At 41.3% G+C, this 21,451-nt stretch overlaps 1 protein-coding gene across 3 annotated transcripts; it reads right to left on the minus strand.

The window, feature by feature from the left end:
- Positions 1 to 79: 79 nt before the first annotated feature.
- DDX17 (DEAD-box helicase 17) lies at positions 80 to 20,742 on the minus strand. Of its 3 annotated transcripts, none has more exons than XM_074902493.1 (13): positions 20,255 to 20,742; positions 15,976 to 16,126; positions 13,819 to 13,918; positions 13,573 to 13,706; positions 12,781 to 12,846; positions 12,346 to 12,487; positions 10,080 to 10,240; positions 9,819 to 9,991; positions 9,390 to 9,500; positions 8,864 to 8,925; positions 8,399 to 8,458; positions 3,948 to 4,187; positions 80 to 3,254 (listed from the first exon to the last, which is right to left on the minus strand). In XM_074902493.1, the coding sequence occupies exons 1-13, from the start codon at positions 20,296 to 20,298 to the stop codon at positions 2,734 to 2,736; spliced, it is 1,965 nt and encodes a 654-aa protein (XP_074758594.1). In that variant the 5' UTR covers positions 20,299 to 20,742; the 3' UTR covers positions 80 to 2,733. The 3 variants fall into 3 exon arrangements, with proteins under 3 accessions (XP_074758594.1, XP_074758593.1, XP_074758592.1); XM_074902492.1 differs by having other exon boundaries at positions 80 to 3,257; positions 3,942 to 4,187; XM_074902491.1 differs by having other exon boundaries at positions 80 to 3,257; positions 20,255 to 20,741.
- Positions 20,743 to 21,451: the final 709 nt, after the last annotated feature.

Here is a 21,451-nt window from a genome sequence, read left to right on the forward strand (position 1 = left end):
CTTGAATTTGACTTTAAGAACTGGGAAGAACAGGGGCAAAGATGGCTTTACACTCCAAAAATAAAGACAAAGTTCACAATTTATTGACAACAGTGTTTTTATTTATACCTACAAAAGAAAACAAGATGGTATCAAAAGGACAATTTACAAACTAAGAATAGTAACATAGCTCTTGGTATCCTGTGTCTGAACACCACAGATTTATGAATCTCTCAATTCAAGTCTTCATTAATACAACAGGAATGTGTTCAGAGACCAGCAGGTGTATGGAATAAGATGCTGATCCTACACAAAGCCACTAACCCTTCCATCGTTCAGAGAAGTTCAAACAGTAAATTGCTTCAAGAAGTGGGAGGGGAGGAGACACCCAACTCATCTGACACTCCCACAAACTTTTACAGATTGAAAACAATGCAAACAATACTAGATGCTGATGCTTTATCAACAAGGGCCCTCCAGCTGGTATATGGAACAGAGCAGCAAGCACCAGGTGGGACAGGGCAGCACATGCCATGGTGCATTTATGCATTCAACAGTCTGGTTAACACTCTGAACTGAGACCCTGGACTTCAGCTGACCTCAATGGCAATAAAGCACTGCAAGACTTGGCATAGATGTTTACATGTGCACAAGTCTACTCCCATAAAGAAGTGAAAGCTATAGCAGACTATAAAGGCAGCTTTGGCGGTCCAGAGACCCTTTTAAAGCCAGTCAGTGAGATGTCCTACTCCTATACCCCTCAAACACATTTCTGCATTGAACTCACAAATTAGGAAAAAAAAAAAAAAAAAAAAGCTAAAGAAGCTCTACACTTGCTTGTGACAGAGGCCAAAGACAAATCAGTCACTGCCCGGAAAAATGACGTTTCTGGCTTTCACTTAACACAAGCAAAGGAACTTCTCACCCAAACACTGGAATTAGAAGATGGGCCAAGGGAACCAAGGTTCTGGAAGATCTCTCCCCGTTCCCCATGTCAGCAACCTACCTGTGTACTGCACACAAAAAAATGTGCATTCATCCCCCAAAATTTTGCTCTGGGAAGAAATTAAATTTATAAAGAAATAATTTCTTCATAAGCAAACTCTTTTCCTGGGCTATAAGAAGTTCCACATTATTACAGAAGTAGTGGGCTGCCTTGTTCATCCACATGCAAGAACGCAACTGAAAAAAACGCCCAAACCCTGCACTCTCATAATGCAAAGATTATGCCTATCAAACCAGGAGATGTATCCATTCTTTTGTCATATTACCAGATCAAGAGCAGCCAACTCCTGCTATTATCTACTGTCTCTGAACCGTCTGGTATTAGAAATAACAAGTCAACAACATGCTTTACTAAAGGGGAAACCCCCTCACACCCACCTTAGCCTGTAAAATAAACAAGTTTTATTTACGTATTTACTAAAATTTCACTCTTCTCTACCATTTTCTAAAATGCTACCTACCTGCGAGAGCTCAGCTCAAAGGGACCAATGGAGCAGGGAAATGCAATCAAAAGCCAGAAAAAGCAATAGTCAGAGCAAGGTACAAAAGAAATAAAGCTTCAGAATCAAGATGCACTAACCAGCTCACCGCTTACCTCATGAAAAGGAGATTCCAGGCAATCTCCTCCTCCTCCTCTCCTCCCCTTGCCCTTCCCCCAGCCCACCTTATTCAAACATCTTCAATTTAAGTGTGGAAAACTCCTGTCACATTTTATTCAGCATAGCGGCATTCAGAACATTCCCCGTGGCAAAATGTAGTTTGTTCATGAAGGACAAACAAGACACGCTGTTTGCCATCTCAGTTATTCCGTTTCTAGGCTCTCAAATAAGACTTCTTTCGATAAACCCAATAGTAATTTGAGAGCAGAAACTAATTTAAGGATAACCAGCCTTCAATTTGTGATACTGCAGTTTTAACAATTGTAGACAAAGAACTCACTTGGCTAATTATAGCAGTGGTACCTACAGCAACTATCTGGTTTTCAGGTTATCAAATCCAATATAGGTTTGGTCTCTGACACTGCGGTTGTAATCTCAACTTCCCTACTGCAGGGTGTTACGAGTACCAGAAGATGGGACCGCAGCGTCCAGAGCTGCAGGAAACACCAATGATGTACCCGGGGCGTTAATCTGAACACCACCCAGCTCAGACAAATGAGCAGAGTTTTCCTACAGAAAATCACCTATGATAGACTACAAGCAATAATAGTGAGCTATTTAAAAAAAAAAAAAAAAAAAAATTAAGATTAGGAGAAGTAAGCATTGCTCCCTTGCATTTATTTTAAATTAAGTGCTTTTTGGCTCCCCAAAGTTTCCCCACCTCTCTTAATACTTCCTGAAATTAAGTTAACATGTTACAGAATATAAACTTCCTCCCCTCAAAAGTAAGTTTTCACACAAACCTTAGACACCAAGATGATCAAGCTGGGACCTATCTGCCTTATACCCATTTCTTTTAGAGAAAATAAAATTTCCAATTTCCTCAACATGCAAGACAAAAAATAATAAATTTTCCAGTCAACTATATATATCTCTTAAAAAAAAAAAAAAAAGAAAAAAAAAAAGAAAAAGAAAAAAAAGAGGACAGGGTCAGTAATGTGGACTGGGGGCCATTTTTGATGGGCTCGAGGGATCTGAGTGTGAATTCTAAATCTAACCCGCATGAGAGACATCACAATGGGAAAGAAGAGAAAGAAAAGGTTCCTTTAAATGCAAGAGGTCTACACTGGTCACCATCAGGTGAGTGGTCTCATTTGCGTGAGGGGGGAGGGGGCGGGGGAGGGGGCGGGTACTGGTAGGTGGCAGTCTGTCCCATATAGCCCATCACATTAGTGGCAGGGGGCTGCGGAAACTGTTGTGACATGAGCGGCTGTGGCTGCTGGCCTGAGCGCCCCACCATCCCTGCATACTGCTGTTGGGTAGTGCTCTGTGAGGTTCTCCCAGCGGTGGCAGCTGTGGTGCTGGCACCATAGCCACTAGCACTGTACTCTGCAGTGCCATAGCCACTCGTGCCATAGGCAGCTGCTCCATAGCTCCCTTGAGTGTAACCATACTGGCTCTGTGCTGCCCCAAAAGCAGAATTTGGGCTCCCGTAGGCACTGCCATAGGTCTTGTTGGCTCCGTTGGCATAACTGTCACCACGCTCACGGTCTCTGAAGCCACCTGAGTCTCTCCGGCCCTCTTTCACTCCCCGGAGCCTCCTGTCACACTCTTCCTGGTACATCAGGTTAGGGTTGTTTACTGAACTGCTCGTTCGGTAACGAGAACGACCTCCTGGCGATGGATATATTAAGATTTAGTACCGTGAACAAGTCTTAAACAATGAACTCTGGTCCAATTACACCACCCTTTCTCCCCCTTCTACATCCACAATTTTGCCCACAAGGAGCAAGTTCTTTTTACTGACTCTAAGTTCCCTGCACAGTTGCACATAAATCTCTTCATTTTTTGGAAGGTATAAATACCAAGATCAAAAAGGGTTCTAATGCATGTGCTTGAAGACAAAGAAAAAGAAGAAATTCAGGACTAGCTTGGAAATATAAGGAAACTTACTCTTCCTTCAGGGAATGGGAAGAAAAATAGTTTCGGTCCCTGAAGCTAAAGTCAGTGTACCCCTTTACTGATTTCAATTTTGCACATGCATGCACACACATCCTGTTGCCTTTGCTTAAGTAGAAGCTGCAAGGGATTAATTAATTCAAGTAAAATTAGCTCTGTGAGGACCTTACCAGGAGAAAAAAAATATCTACAGCAAAGGTAAAACAGCAAACTACCTCTCTGTTGAACAGAAATACTCCACCTACGTAAGACCTGAGGTTGAGACCTCGTGTGAAAAACACCTTTATTACTAATCTGTCTGTTACCTTAGACTTGTATTTACTACTTCCCTACCCTCTTTTGATCTTCCCTCCCTCAAAATGCGGAACTTATTCCCTGTGTAGCCCTTTTCCCATATGCCTTTACCTCCACCACCACCTCCTCCTCCTCTGTGATCCACAAGCTGCATCAGTTTTGGATTGATGGCTTGATTGGCTTCTTCCAACACTTTGATAAGCTCCCTGGCTTGTTTCAGGTTTCCTGGTGTGAAGAAGGTGTAGGCAGTACCTTTGTTGGTACTACGTGCAGTACGGCCAATACGGTGCACATAATCTTCAGAGCTGTTCGGATAGTCGTAGTTTATCACAAATTTAACATCTTCCACGTCTTGTGAAGTGCCCAGGTGCGAAGCACAGTGAAGGGGTAGGGTTGAGGAAAGGGGAGAAGAGGAGAGGACGTGCCAACGAAAGGTGGGGAGCACGAATGCAGGTGACAGTAATAAGAAAAAAAAATACAAAGTTAGTAACTGCATGGAATAAATACAAGACAGACTCATCCCAAAAGAGTAGAAGACTCAAATGTAAGATCATCAGGAACAAAAATCAGCATCCTGAAAAACAGTGGTAATTTTAAAGCAGTTTTGCCCTGAACTCAAATTCATCCTCCCCGGAATGCACTTCACTGTCTTCCTGTGTCAAAGACACTGATGTTTGTGAACAAGCTAATTTAATTTTGAACTTTTTTTTTTTTAAAAAAAAAAACAAAACCAAACCACAATCTGGAAAGTGAAAATGCCACCATCAGACAGAGCAAACTGGGGTGGAGGAAGGGCAGAACAGCCATGGTAAAGCTTTTACTCTGTTGGGAGAAGTCTAACAAATAGTAACGGTAATGAGATCACTTACCTTTCACTCAGTAACATGAAATATAAGGCAATCTTAAAAATATTTACTTTTATAGTCCTAATAAAATACAGTGAACTACTTTCCCTAGCCTAAAGCTTAGAACACTCCAATTACATTAGTATTATTCAGCCAACTCCTTAAAAATTATTCAGACCTAGCAGATCTTAACTTAGCTTTGTAGTTATTACCAGAATGCATTGCACTAACATTTCACCATGCTGTTCCATCCAGTTCTGGCAAGCTTTCCTAATCTGGACAATCCTAAATTCTATTAGTTATTCCCTACTTCCTACAGTGTCAGATGGAAGCAGGAAATTAAATGATCAAAATTGCTTTGAATGTGAAATATTATTAAAATTTAGATCAGAACTGCATGCCTTATGGGAAGACAAGCTTTGTAAACTTATGGGACAGAAACAAAGTAAATGTTAGTGTAACACTTCAGTGAAAGCACCTCAAGTATTAAAAGCACCTATTTACTACAGTATACAGTATTTTTAAAAGGCGTACTATTGCCCTAACAGCTCATTAAAAAAAAAAATAAATCTGCATTTTAAGAAGAATATTCTGAAAATATCCAAGATAAAACACAGATTTTTTTGATTTATTTTTTTTGTTTGTTTTTTGTTTTAAAGAGAGAAACATTCTCTGTTTTGTTACCAGACCGATGCACACTCCCTCCTCCTGTGGGAAACCGCTGCAGCCGATCCCGTCTCTTTGCCTTTTATTTTTGGCGGCCTCCTTTCGAAAACTCCGCCCTCTGACACGGGACCACTGGAGCGCGGGGAGCATGCATCAAGGGTCCATGGCAGCGAGAAGTCCCCACACACGCTCGCTCTGTGAACTGGCTTAGACGCTTCTCTGTAGCCCCATTTGGTTGTGAAGCGCCGGAGAACCTGGGTTCAGGTAAGTTTCAGGTCCTCCAACGCTTTTTGTCCCCTATTTGGGGTTCTTAGGGGCAATTGTCAAAAAAATGAAGATACAAAAATTACATCCAAAGGGTCAGACTGCATCTATTGCCCAGACTGCATCAATTTCAAAGGGGTTGTAGGAAAAATAAAAACAAGAGGGTTGTAGTGACAAGAGGGGGACTTTATGTCTGTTTCTTATTACAGCAAAGAGGGGGCTCCTCAGTCTTTGCTGACTCCAAAGTCCTGAATCACACCAAAAAAAGGGAGTGAGAAGGCAGGTTTCACAGGGGGCTGCGCGAGTCTCCAGCTAGGGTCCTTGATGCAACAGTTTTTTTAAAAAGGGAAAGTGAAGTAAAGAGAGGAGTACGTATGACAGATTGCATCTTCACAGCCAGAGAGTAACTAGTCTGACAAGCTGCAGGCTACATGATCCTCAGCCAGTCCCACTTCACACATTCATCAGTAGCAAAGTGACTTGAATTACCACAGAGGATACAAGGACGTGCTTTCCCGGCAGAAAGCACAGGGAATTGTAGCTACCAATGCAGACGGAACTGACTTGACTGGGGAGGAGCAGGAAGAATGGGAAGGCAGGAAAATGCAAGGGTGTTTTCCAGACTAGAAAGTGGTCCTGGTAGAGCACGCAGCTCGCTGAAGAAAAGACCAGAGCAAGTACAAGACTCGGCTTCTCCAGTCTAGCATGCTCCAAAGCATTTGTACACACTCACAATCTTCCTGCGCTTTCAGAAGATAATGTAGCAGGATCAAGAACTGAAACTGTGTTATAATTTTTGACAGCTACCTGGGAAAAACATTCCCTTTGTCAGACCACTGGAATACCCTATGGCACAGACAGTCTCCAATTATTAATCAGGAGAGAGATAAACTAGCAAACATGCTAGTCCAGAGAGCTGTTTAGACCATCAATGTAGATGTGCCCCCACCCCTGCACTGAGAATGATTTGCAGCTGATATCAAAGCTTCTGTTAAAGAAACAAAACAAAACAAATTCAATGTTTTTAGTTTAATAGACTGAACAAAAAATAAAGTTTAAAAAAATCAGTGCAGAGAGAGGACCTCACTCCAGGGAATTATCACAAAGAAGTCATTATGGGACTCAGAACTTACCTGGAAGAAGCTTTTTTGAAACCAATGTTCCATTAGGAAGAGGGAAAGCCCTGGTGACTCAGCCAAAAGGCGCGCGCCCCTGTTTTATGTTATTTAGGTAGAAGCCTTCACTTTCCAGGATCTTGGAGGAAGTCGTCCAGAAGTTTGCCAGTTAAGTGACTTATTTTAAGAAGCAGCAAACTCAGGGCCCCAAAACAAGCAGAGATGTTGTTCAGTAACAAGAAACAGACTCTGGTACCTTTCCCCCTTAGCTCAAGTGAGGTGGAGGATGGGAAGTGGGGACACTGTTTTCTGAAGTGTTATCCAATTGAGTAGTTTTGGGGGCAGTGTTGTTTGGTTTTTTTTGCGGGGGGTGAGGCTGTTTTAAATGTCTAGGCAAGATGCACAAAGAAGCTACCAGCACATAGCAAGCCTGTTTAAAAAATGCTGCTACAGAAAGCAGCTCTTTCATACAAACTGGTTTCAGGCCTCAGTCCCTTCTCCCAACAGGCCCAAGTTCTAACTGCACAGGTCCAGACATGACCCTAGAGGGCAGAGACTGAAGTCCATATAAACACCTCTCTCAGGAAGTGTTGGACGTTTTTTGAGGGGGGAGGGGAAGGAGGGGTGAAGGTTGTGTGAACAAAGTCTAGTAATGGTCTGCCTGTATTAAAGTGACCATATGATGCACAGCACAGCCACCCTTCCAGCACATGAAAAAAAAAAAAGAGCTCAGGTAACTGAGATTTTTAACAAACTAGAGACTTCTCTGAGCTTATCTGCACCAATCTGCAGTAGTTTTGTCTAAAATCTACTACAGTGAGATATTGACCCCCAAGTAGTTTATCTTCTACCAAACTCAGGGAGGGTAGAGTATTCAATGTCTGTTGCTGAACTCAGAGCACTTCACAAGCCATCCTCCTCTTCTAGAGTGGGCACACTAGGACTGTGCTTAGCACACAGTGTTTCACAATGCAAATATGCTTATTACAAAAGGGGGCACAAGTGATGCATCCAGACAGATCATTTTCATACCACCAGAACAGAGCTGTGCAATTTTGATTCAATTACACATTTGGGTAACATGGTGTTAAAGGCCATATATAATCTCAGTGGTCCTGCCTAGAAGGAACACAGAGGAGGGAAGGCTACATGTCAAGACCAAAGATCTGGAGTAGTGCTTTCTCAGATGTGAATACATCTGTGGGGTAAACATGTGTGTACACTGGGGTTGGTATGTTCAAATCTGTGGTGTGTCATACAGGGAGAATATTAGCTATTTGCTGTTGAAATGCTCTCCCACAACTTCCTACTTGAACTTTATCTGACACGCTCTGAACTGAGAGCAATCCATCCCTATCATCCAGCAACAAAAGCTGGATTTGGGGAAGAAGTGAGTGTAGTGGAAGGGTTGGGTTGCATAATTGGACGTCTCTTCTCCCTCTTGGCGATCGATTGGTCATGCCTAGGCCTTGCTGCAGACCAAAGCCTGTTCATTAGGAGCAGGAAGAGACTTTGAATATGAAAGAAAAAAAAAAGATTAATGTTAAAAAACGTATTTCACATGTGGGGGAAAATCACGCTTTGAATTTTTTTTTTTTAAAAAAGAAAACATATTTCAGTCCAAAGAAGAAAAATATGCAGCAGTAGGCAAGAGTGGTCTATGTGTACAAACCTAGCCCACGAGATGCAACGTCGGTAGCAATGAGGATAGGAGCCTTTCCAGAACGAAACTCTGTAAAACAAAGCATGCTATGAAGTAAGATTTTTCAAAAAAGGTAGTTACCTGAACTTGATTTACACTAAACACTCATTTGTCAGAATCTAGGTAAATTGGGTCAATTTCAGAAACCCCAGCAAGCCGGGATATAATGTGTCAACTGTTTTTCAAAATCCAGCTCTCGGGGTTAAGCAATTTTCCCCACTGTGTTTTTGTCAAAAATAAAAAAAAAGGCTAATAATACAAGTACTGAAATTAACAGTATGAAGGCAAAGGAATTTCTTTTGAAATGTATCTATTGGGTATAGAGACAAAAAAAAAAAAAAAAAAAAAAAAAAAAAAAGGAGGCTGGAGAAAAGTATTTCTCGGTAAATTACGTACAGTAGCCCAGGTTAATTCTCCTCTCAGTGATGGACTCACCATTAAGCACCCAATCTCTTTCTGGCTGACTCTTGTCTCCATGGATACACATAGCTGGCCAACTGCCAAACAGAGATGCACATTAGTATAGACAGAAAGTACATACCTTGAAGGCTACAGGAAGCTTTATTGGCATTTTGGTAAAAAGGCAAGAAATAAAAAACTTGAGAAATATTTTTTATTCCTTGTCCTCCTCTGGCCTGCATCTACCTAGCATGTATACTGGTTTGTTTCTTGCATATTAAATTTGCTACCTACATAACCAAATCTAAGCCAAATCACATTTGCTATACTGATACAGTCCCAACTGGCATATCAATATTCTGATACACTAAAAGCTGCACATCTTACAAATAGCCTCTCTTGCACTAATGCTTTGGTGGAGTGGAATCTTCTGGGAAAGACTGAATTCAGCCAAGAAAAGAATGGACAAGTCATTCCTAACAATAGCATCATGAGCATTTAAACCTTACTGCTTTTGATTACAATTTCTGTTTCCCATTAGAAACAAGGGGAAGCTAATCACCCATCTCTGCGCATCCTGCGAGTGAGATCATCACATCGCCTCTTTGTCTCCACAAAGATGATAGTCTTGTTTTCCTTCTCTGCCATGATTTCTTCCATCAGTTGTATCAGTCTAAAAACAGACATGAGAGCTAAGATGCATATCCACATATACAAGAATATAGGAGCACTCTCTCAACTTACATTGAGAAAATATACAACATGCATCCACGTAATAAGTCAGTAGCACACAGAATTTAGGTCTGTTCCACATCAGTATGGTTAGAACATACACAATAGAGGAGTTAATTACAGGACTTACTTTGTTAACACTAAAAGGTTAAATAATACTACAAGTCACTTCACTATTCAGAATTCATATCTGGCTTACAAAGCAATGCAGATTTTTAAGCACAACCAAAAAAGTGAGATGGCAGGAAAACCAGCTTACTTATGGTCTTTCTCGCTTTCCATGCATACATCCACTATCTGCAGAATATTGTGGTTGGCACTCAGCTCCAAGTTTCCCACATTGATCTGAACATAGTCCTGCAGGAAGTCCTCAGCAAGCTGGCGCACTTCTTTTGGCCAGGTGGCACTCCACATCAGAGTCTGTCTGTCGGGCTAAGAAAAAGGGAAAACGGATTTATTTAAGGTACTGGGCTTCAAATGGGAAACCAAAGGAGGCTGTCCTTTTACAAGGTTCACGCACCCTTATCTGGTCAACAATTTTACGAATTTGGGGTTCAAATCCCATGTCCAACATCCTGTCTGCTTCATCCAGCACTAGGTACGTACACCGACGAAGGTTGGTCTTTCCTGCCTCAAGGAAGTCAATCAAACGACCTGGTGTAGCAATGCAGATCTCCACACCTTCAAAACAGAATAAGGAAAAAAAGAGTAAGGCTCTTCATTTGAATGTCAATTGGTATTTTTAGTCAGAATGAATCACCTTCCAGAGCAAAATTGTTTTTTAAAAAAAAGCACCACCCTCATTCGTACCCAAGATTGAGTCATTTCAGTAGAAGCCCTAGTTTCTTTTAGTATTTTTTTTCCATTCTGAAATTACTGTTACAGTGCCATTAGAATAATAAATGCAATACAGAAGCTAAAAGCTTACGGCCAGAAAACACTAGTGAAGAACTGTCCAAAAATCAGAAGCAAAACAAGCTTCTACTAAAGCCTGACCCACCTTCATCCAGAATTATGCTGTCTAGAGAGCTCTAGAAAAATAAGAGTAAACTCCAGCTAAACTCCCCGTGTTAATCAAACATGAAGTGCTCCTCTTCTTGTACAAGTCAAATTACTTCCACCTTTTTTTTTAATATATAAAGCCAAAGCATCAGCTTTAATACTGAGTAATTATGCACCACTAGTGACAGACAGCAATCCTGCCTGTATCTGTTAGCACAAAAACAGAATTCAAATATTCATAAACTAGTATCAGGTATGGCAATTCATACACTACTTAAAAGGGGGGACTGTTTTCCTCTGATTCCCAAATCTTACAGGTGAGTCCTTCAGTGTCATTGAAATGTCCACAGCAGGTAAGTTTAGGGAAGCAGGGGGGTAAAAAAGAGCAAAAACCCAACAGCTTTCTTCACACTGCATTAGAGATGCACAATATTTTGTGGCAACCCAGATCTTCTTATGTATGTCAACCTGGACTCCACAGAGATGACAAAGCTGGGCATACTTCTAGTTTCTATAAAGCTCATGCAGGAATTACATTTCTAATGTAGCCATTGGTCTGCCAGGGAGACTGAATAACTGCAATCTCTGTTAATGTTGTATTCCTCCAAAGTAAATACACTAAATACCCCAAAGATCACAACTGAAAGAAAAAAAAAAAAAAAAAAAAGGAAAAAAAATGTTTTCTGGACTCTTATCTATTCAACAATCTTTGCTGCAGAAAACACTAAGCAATCGTCCAAAGCCAATTAACACCTAAAAGGACTGAAAGCACTGAACCTGCCCAGATTCTCCAACCAATGGGTTTTGATCATAAGCAGAACACCTATTCTACATCACTCCAGAAAGGTATACAAAAACCCACCAAGCTAAGCTGATCCTCCCAAGGTCTCATGTAACCTTTGACCCTCCCACTGAAGATGCTACTTTTGAATTGGAATGCACTACCATTTTCTTGAACAGCTATCCTACAGCCTCCTACCCTCCATGCTTTTATCCCAATACTGCAGTTTTCAATAATGACTCTGCAAGTTGCAGCGGTAAGTAAAATTTTCTGACTTCTTGAGTAGATCTGTATATATAATCTTACCTTGATAATACTTCTTACATCTTTTCACATAGTTCTATTAAATTTTTTTCATTTAGTTAAGATGAAAGCCAGCAGCAAATTCCTGCATTTGAAGTAGTATCTAACTAGCCCTTGTAATGAAGGTTAGGTCACCTGAGCTACCTCTGTTACAGTGGCTGCTGCAGAACTGTGGTTCCTCATCATTCCCAACTCCACCTCCTTGCTATGTACAGAAAGGCAGTCACAGAACGTTATGGGGTACGTGAATGGAAATAGAGCTTAGTGCTTAAGAACAATAATAAACCCAAACCTGTCTAGAAAAGTTTCTGTACATTCAGAAATGAAGTATGATTATTTGAACAAGCTTAGGCAGAAAATTTGAAATTTGGCTTAAGAAAAATAATTCCTTAAACTTGCTGCTACTGCATTCCCTCAAAATAACCTGTTCTCTGTTAAGTTTCCCCTTCCTACATCCTGATGACCTTCACAAGTGGGAAGTTCAAACAGAAAACAGAAAAGAAATCTAATATCCAAGTAAGCTGCTACACAAGAAAGAAGAGAACTGCCTCATGAACTATCATTGTAACTGGAGAAAGAAATAACCCCTCATTCACGCACACCCCCTTTCCAAACAGGTTTTAAGCAGATCACTTTATTCTGACAGAAACTTTACAATACTACCTCCTCCAGAAACTGCTAACACCCATTTTAAAGTTACCTCTTTCTAGATCTCTGATCTGAGGACCTTTGGGTGCTCCTCCATATATGCAGGTACTCTTCAGTCTTGAACATTTGCCATAATCATCAGCCACCTGCTGTACTTGCTGCGCCAACTCTCTAGTAGGTGCTAGAACCAGACACTGCAGAAGGAATCAATTCAGGATAGCCAAGCTGCATACACATCCCTAACTTAAGGGCTCCACACAGATACCATAAGCAAAGTTGGACCATCTGCTCTTTATTAGCTAAAACATTTAAGTATCTTTAGACTACGTCAGCAATTGCACAGAATTTCAACTGTGTGGGATGTTCATGTTGTGATAGTAAACATTTCTGTACTTACTATTCTGATATACCAATTAAATAAAGTACACATCTCATTAATGATGCCATGACTTACACACAAAAAGGAAGAGAATCAACCAGCACTTACAATTGGGCCATCCCCTCTCTCCAAATACGGTTGGTGGTTGATGTGAACAATTGCAGGCAACAAGTACTAAAACAGAAGAACTTTAAGTCAAGACACAGGAATTCAATATTCAAGGCCTATGACCTCCTGCCACAACAACTGGATTCATGGCAAGAGCCCATTTAGCCAAACAACCTTCAAGAAGCCAACACCTGACAGCAAGAAACCTTGGCTATATAAAGATCAGGATTCTGCAAAAACAGATACTTGCACTTACCCAACAAAATAGAAGATTTTCAGAGCTGCTGACCAACCATATCTGCTTTGACGTTAGCACAAAATAGAGTTGCTCAGCACCTCTGAAAGGCTCACTGAAATTTAAATTTTGAGTCTAAATTAGTAGAATTGAGCAATTCTGGCCCTACTCAATGATTTTCACAAAGGATAAAATTCCTTCTTAACCACTGCAGATAAAACTAACATACACCTTGAAGACTCAACCACTTTTTAACTTGCGTAGTTATTAAAACAAATATGCTGAAGAGCACAGACTGTTTTTTAAACCACAATGTAAGCATAGACCAAAGAGAAGTGACTAAGCAAACAAAAAGAAAGACACACACAAAATACATGCCTGTGAATAAGACAGGCTAGTTTAGCTGAAACTTCTCACCCATGATGCAATAAAGCACATGTAATCATCTCACTTTATGCTTGTAGTACTGACAAGCCAAAAACTACTAACAAGCAGCTGAGAGTAATTTCTGCAAAGGGACTAGGAAAACTAAATAAATAAATGGGAAGAATACATACTGCTAGTGTCTTCCCAGAGCCAGTCTGTGCAATGCCCACCATATCACGACCACTGAGGGCTAGTGGAAAACCTTGGCACTGAATTGGAGTGGGTTCTGTGAAGTTCTGGTCCATCAAGGCATCCATCACATATTCTAAGAATTTAAGAAAAAATTTCTTAAAGGATAACTGAGGCTCCAGAACATGCCTAAACAGTTACTGCTTTTGAGTAATCCTCATTATCTTAACGAACAGCAAAATACTTACGGGGAAAACTACACTGGTGGAAGGCAAACACAGGCTTGGGGCAGCCCTCCATTCCTCGAATTGTTATCTCTTTCTTTCTTCGCAATTCTTCAACTTCATACTATTCACACAAGAAAAAAAAAGCAAAGACAAATGCTGAACGACAGCAAGCACTTAAAGTGCATGTTTCTAACTATTAACTCACTTCACACCTCTATATAACAACTTCGTTAGATAACTGAATTGCAACAGAGATATAAAAAGGACTGCTTTCCTCAAGATTTTATTTTAAGATTGAGCTATCACATAGCTTCTCCAGTATTCAGACATATGAGCTCCCTACGTAGTCTAGAAGGACTAATGTCTCTCCTTCCAACCAGGCTTTTTAATGAAAAGTGTATTAATATAATATTTAACAACTATACCCTTTTTCCAGAGGCCAGGAATGACCAATGGCTTCAGAAGTGATTAGAAACAGAGGATCAGATAAGAAACATGTTTTATGTGCCAGTGCTAAGAACTGAGTAAAATAAACAGGCCCTGTTTATTTTATATACTAGGAACAAGCAGAGGGCAGAGCAGTCTCCCTCCTTTAATTAACACATTCCAGAGGAAGCTAAATACAGAGCTCTTGCTGGACAACTTGCAAGTCAGCAATGTTGCCTGGATTCTTTTCCGAACCAGCACTTCTTTTCTTCATGAAAGAAGCCCAGGAAACATCATAATGATATCTTAAGATCTCATAATTCTTTTTAATAATGGAATGTCTTAAAATATTTCTGAAATGTGTATCCACATAAGCATAATTTTAGGATTAGAAAGTGTTTAATCTTTGTCTAGGTTATTTTACAAGTCCAACTGCACTTTGCAACATGCTTCCACAATTCATGACCTTATTTTCATGCTCACTGAAAATCAACAGAAAGATACACATCAATACCAAATACACAATCCAAAGCAACAAATTTACTATTTGTGAGAATCTCTTGAGCTTGAATGAAAAGGTAAAAAAAGAAAACACCTTGTGAGATAAACATGAAAATCCTTTTAGTTAGCGAAGGCAAAGACAGCTAAAGCAGCTAACACTAACTGTGGCTCAGCAGTTCAAGTTGTTGTATCTTTAAAAAGCCAGTGCCTCTTTCAATTTCTTTATGCCATATAAATATCTCATGAATATTTCACAAATGGTTGTAAATCTATGTAATTAGATAAGAACATTTTGTTTGTTTGTTTCCTCATGCTAAGAATGAAATCTCTTACTTCTAAATATAAGAAAACTAATGTAAGAGGGGAAAAAAAGACTAGACTCAAGTTGGGTGGGAAGGGTAGACTACTGTATCCACAGAGTAAACACAAAGTACTGCATCCAGTTTTGAGCCCTCAATGTAAGGAGGACATTGTTTTAACAGGGCATGCCCAGTTTTGGGGGGAAAGCTAGATAGAGGCTGGAGTACAGGCTGCATGAAGACTGGGAGCACTGGATTTGTGTAGCTTGGGAAAGAGGATTAACAGGGGAATTTAACTGCTACTTCCAGCTACCTGATGGGTCGCTATAAAGAAGATGTTTCAAATAATTACTAGGGGGGGAAAAATACCCTGAGAAACATTAAGCCCTGGGACAGCCACCTAGAGAGGATATAAACTCTCCCTATCCCTGGGGACATTCAATCTCAAAAGGACAAGGTGCTAAGCAACCTGTTAATAGTTTTGTAGTTAGCCCTGCTCTGAGCAGGGGATTAAACTAGAAATCTCCCATGACCTCTTTCATCCTTAATAATGATAAAATATAAAACTTTCAAACATTTCTCATGTATTTCTGGTCCTTTTACTTCATTATTTTAGGTTCTTTCAGGGCCTCCCCAGTACTGCAACTCTCAAGTACTCTTAAGTCTTATCTACACTGACAATAGCTAGACCATACACACATTACAATGATGAATTACAAACAGCCAAATATACAGTATCTCATATAAAACCAGCTAAGAGCAGAAGTATCACCTCTGTTAAATACTGAAGGCAATTATACCTGTGGTACCCTGCAGAGTATACACATTCCAAACAAGCTTAATGAAGAAACAGTTCTATTACACACTGTCCCAGACCTCCTAGAACAAGTTTTTTCACTTGTGACATTTTCTGTTGTAGGCAAAATGGAACAGACAGAATCTGAAAACTTACTGGAGTAAGCCTGGCCACTTCTGGATGTTCCACGTAAAAATTCTTTTCAAACTTGGGCAGTTCATTTAAATCCCATTTTTTCTTACGTAAACGTTCCCCTGGATTACCAAATTTCTTTGGAGGAAGAGGACCTCCACGACTTGCTCCAAACCTGGGAATGTTAGTTATTAAAAAAAAAAGAGCATTTAATTACTCTGGAATTTGCACGTTTACAAGTATTTTCCACTCTCTTTTTCCCCAGTTGACACGAGCAAAATATTCTACCAAAAGTCACATGCCTAAGTCACTGTGACGGCATACAACTGCTTGAAATAACATAAGCCTGCTTTAAGTTATAACCCAAAACCATCTTAAAGTTTCTTTCCATTGCAGTCATCTGTAAGTCACTGCCTTAAACCTCCTGTCTCTAGGTTTCTACCTCAAGGTTCCTTCCTCAGGACAACACTGTGGGTACAGCTATAGCACTTGCCTTTTCTTGAAATTGACAGTGCAGTTAAAACGTGGTTAGATGAACCGGATGAGAAAAATCTCCAAGTTCCCTGTATCTCTCTCAAGGTTAGTTTTACACAAAAACAGCTACTTCACTGTCTCCCCCCTCTGTGTTTTCTCTCCTTTCTTATCAAGCAGTATGCCTCCAATGAAAAACAAGAGTGAAGAACAGAAAGTAAACAAGCCCAGCCAAGTCTGCCAGTCCATCTGTAATTCTGGAACCAAAACAATAAAAAAATAGTAAAATTTCTTTTTTAAACCAGAGTATAACAGGAAAAAAAAAAAAAGAGTACCTGGGAAAAATCATATCCTCTCAAATGCTTCTGATGAAGACTCAAGAGAGTAAGAAGCTAATGTTTACTAAAGATTTCCTAACTAGCGGAACAACTGAGATGTTACTGCTCTTTCACATAAGTTTTCTCTACCCAGTTAATTTAATACACTTCAGAAAGTTAAGAACTAACTGGAATGACTCATTAATCTATTAGACAAGACATGAGTTTCTGGCAATAATTTGTAGAAGTAACTGAAAACCAAGGGGCATAAAATTATTATTTACTGTAAACATTATAAATTATATATTTTTAAATTAAAAAAAGTTATAGCTGTTTCACTAGTATCATACAAACACAGCAGAAGGTACTTTTCCAAATGCTGTCATGTCAAATTTTGTCCTAATTAGAATTTAATAAAGTTACAGCTTTCTGCAAAACATGAATTCATGAGAAATGCCCATTTAAAACAAGACTTTTATTTAGATAGCAAATCCAGAGTGTCTGCACCTTACCCAGGCAGTCCACTAGTACATAAAAAACTGTTAATGAAACAAGCCAAAAGTAAGGAAAATTCCAAAACAATCTTCTTACACTAGTAACTTAGGTGAGGGGGTACTAAAAAATAAAGATGACCTGAAATAAATTTCTGGATTATCTTACATACAAGGCTATCTGTTCAGACATTAACTACATTTGTTCTTTACCTTACGTCCCAATGGAAGCTACAAATTACAGTGATTAAGAGACCAAAAAAACAGAACTCAAATCAAGGTACTAACAGCAAGAAGGGATCACATTGTTGGAAAAGATTAAGTATGGTAGATACAATTTAACTTAAAACCTGCTAAGTAAGTTTTAAAATGTTTCCTTTGCTACAACTGCCTCTTCCCTCTCCTATAAATATCCCTTATTTTCTCATCAGTATGTCTATTGGATCCCCCAGATGGCATGCACAGTCAGCAATTTTTGTCATATGAAAAGACTGAAACACAACTTCAAAAATTCAGTTAAGCATTACATTTTCTTTCAGGACAAAGTAAAAAAATAGTATAGATTTTCATTTACAGGGACATTCACCTTTACTGAAGATGTCTGCTACTGATCATGCTAACTTGAGGTCAAAATAACGACTACTGGATCCAACTAGTTCTAACTAAACCCACAGTCTCACTGAAGTCAACTGGACGTTCAAAGGGTCAATAAGTTCCCTTATGAAAGGATACACATAGAAGAACTGATTGCAAGACTGGACACTATGAATATTTGCTCCACAACTATCCAGGGGAAAAAACAGATATATTTTACATAGAAGTCACATAGTTTCAGTTCTCCATTCGTATACATGATATGGCTGTATACTGACCTGAAAGAAGTGAGCCCTGAAGCAGTCCTCGAACGCTGCGCCTCTATCCACTAAACTGGGTAACTTACACTTTACATTCTGATTAGAAGTAAAAACGAGATTCCAATTCCAGTTAAACTGATTTAAATCTAAGACTATTCCACTGATTTGCCAACAGTTTTCAAGTGTAAATTTGGACTGACTCAAAACAGTCTTCTGTAATATTACTGGTGCCATCATTTCTGGGACAGAACCAAGTGAATTTGTTACATTCCAGTGTACACAGCATAACTTTCCATTCTAAGAAGTCACCTCCAACTTGTTCCTGACAGGAGGAAAACAGAAAGCCTGTATTTGTTTAACCTATGAACAAATCAGCACTGAGAAAGTGATAAACTTTCAAATGGCACTTAAGCCGCATGCTGGGTGGCCCAAAATTTTACAGGTTATTTATGAAGTATGATGGTTGTTAGTAGCTACAAATATTTTCACACCTTAAATAGATGTATATAATAAACTGAATTCCTATGCATTAAAGCTTCCAGAATAACATGCCAAGAAAACGATTTTCCATACAAATGTCCAAAAACTTCACAAAGAAGCATGTATGTACTCCTTTTACTTATTCAAAACCACTGATCTAAAAGAGAAGCATTCACTTATAATCAAAGTCTTTACACAAAATGAGATTACACAAATTTTAAGACATATCAAGTGTTGCGACAATGCTTTGGCCAGTGTTCTTTTAAGTAACAGTATATAAATCTGCATACTCAGACTCACTAAACTCCAAAACCAGATGGGGTCTGAACTATCTCAGACTTGACAAAGTGTTTACTCCAATGTCCTTGTGTTAAACTAAGCTGGAAATCTCATAGTGGAAAAACACCAGAACCCTCCTCTCTGTGAAAAAAATGGAAGTATCTTTTAATTTCAGAGCACAAAATGTGGGTGTAAGATAAAGCAAGGACACAACTATCTCTCTCTCCACAGACGATGAGAAACTAAATGTTAAAATGCACAAAATATTCCTGAATCTCCCTGTGGGGAAGGAAAACAAGGAGGAAAGGAAAGGAAGCAGAAAAACAAACAAATAAACCCACAACCAAAAAAAACCCCAAACCAACAACAACAACAACAAAAAAAAGACTCATTAACTGAGGTCTAGACAGAGGTATTAAGAGTAACAGAAGACACATGATATGTTTATTGTTAATCCATGAGAATGGAGGCCTAACTACCTGTGATTTGAAGGAGAGAAAATGCCACACTCCTAAATTAGTTCTAGTTTTCTTTTTAAAAAGGCCTGGGATGAACATCTTGCTATTTTCAACCCTTAAAAAAACCTCAAGTCTCAAACTAGTTAAATACTATAATGCCATTGTATTTATTGCTGCCATCCTCGGAAGGAAAAAAAAAATAAAATCAAATGTGCAGAAACCTTTTCCAAGCCAAGTTTCCTCTAAATAGCAGATTCAAGAGTATCAAGCACTAGGCCTCTGACTTCTACATAAGCTTGGACATGCTTTTAAGTGTGGTCCAGGGCCATGTTTACAGAGATCACCCTCTCGAGTATGCAAGCCCCTTGCATGGCAGCAGTTTTCAATCTCATTTCTTCTCACGATAAGCTTGGCAGCGCAACTGAGAAAGATCTTTCACCAACTGCCATCTTTCTAGTAAGTCCAGAAGGAGCAATGACACCCAGAAGGGCAGACTGTCCATCCACCCTTGTCAGGGCCACCAAGACCTTCGTGGCTTGCGGGCGGGGGGGATGGACAGAGGGGAGAGTAGGGTGCAAAAGGGGGCTGGCAGAAAATAAATTAAGCGGGGGGGGTGGATATGCAGGCCTCAAAACTGCAAGCAAAGCACACACGGTTACACATGAACGACGGAAAAGCTAAATTAAAAAAAAAAACCTCAACCCACCACCCCACCTTGCTGCCAGACCCCTACGAAGTCTCCAGCCGCCCCCCAACCCCCCAAGAGAATTTCTGGGGAAAAAGCTCCCCCAAGTACCGCAAGAAGAACGCGCTCCCCTCGCCGCCGCGAATCCTCCCCAGCCTTCCTCCCACCAACCCCCCAACGCGGGGCAGGCGGCTCCCTCCACCGCCCCCAGGCCGTGTCGACCTGCGCCGCGCCACCCCCCCACCCGGCCTGCCCACCCCCCCCTTACCCGCCGCGGTCTCGGTCGCGGCCCCGGTCCCCGAAGCCCCTCATCGCACCCGGAGGGGTGGGAGAAAGGCAGCGGAACGCCGGCCGTGGGGACGGCGAGGGACTGGGGGTACGAGGAGACGGTCCAGCCAGGGGCGGCTGTGTCTCGGAGGAATCGCTTTGCGCCACCTCGCTTCTTTGGTGGGATACAAAAGGAGAAGAGGTGGTCAGTGGGTCAGAGACCCGCTGGACGTCGGCGGAGGGAACGGCGGGGCTCTCGGTCGGCTCCAGGGCCCGTGAAGTGTGGAGACACCAGCGTCTTCTTCCTCCGGGCTCCCGGCACAAAATGGCTGCCGCCGCCCCAACCCGCTTCAGTTACGTTACGGGCAGCCCAACGCTGCGCAAACTGCGGCCCTCGAAAATACCTACGCCTATTCCCGGAAACCAACTACGCCCTCAGTTCGCTTGACGAAACACTGCTCTGCATGGAAGGAAGGATACGAAAGGTGCGTAGTGTTCTTTACTTGAGTCGGGCCCCCGCGTGAGGAAAGGAGGGAGGAGAGTAACGCTCTCCCTATTTCTCAAAGTCTGCTACGCAAGGAGTCAACCCCGTAACCCCTTCTGGGCGGTAAGGAAAACCTAGGCCGAGGCGTACGTTACGTAAGTACATGGCGTACGCAAATTGCGTAACTCAGGCTGGCGTAGGGCAGGAAGAACCCGTGTGCTTTGCGTAAAATTCTTCCGCGGGTTGTGCAGGCAGGGTTGGCGGAGGGTCGGAGGATTACGTTAATTTTGCAGCGTAGTCAGGTTTGGAGAATACGGCCTTTCGGCTACGGGCCGGCTGGCCCCGTGGAGGGTGGCAGCGGTGGAGACAATAACGGGAACGCGGGGCGGCGGCCCGGCGCGGTACGGCGGGCGGGGAGCGGCCTCTCGGGCCTCTGCGGTGGCGCCGGCAAGGCCGCACGGGTCCGGCTGGTCGGGGTTTCTCCTCCGCTTTTTTCCCTGACAGATGACGGGGGGGGATCTTGGCGCGGCGCTGAGGCAGGAGCGGGAGTGACAGCAGCCATGATGTTTTCTTTTGCCCAAGTGCCAGGAGGCCGAGATAAAATGGCATAACGGGCCTCGACGTGGGTCGTGCCAGCAACCACCCGGTTACACATCCCCCTCTGCAGCTACGGGAGGTTCATGGCAACCTCTCCAGAAAGTAAACAAATTCACC

Source organism: Athene noctua, chromosome 3, assembly GCF_965140245.1.
Source record: "Athene noctua chromosome 3, bAthNoc1.hap1.1, whole genome shotgun sequence".
Classification (NCBI taxonomy): domain Eukaryota; kingdom Metazoa; phylum Chordata; class Aves; order Strigiformes; family Strigidae; genus Athene; species Athene noctua.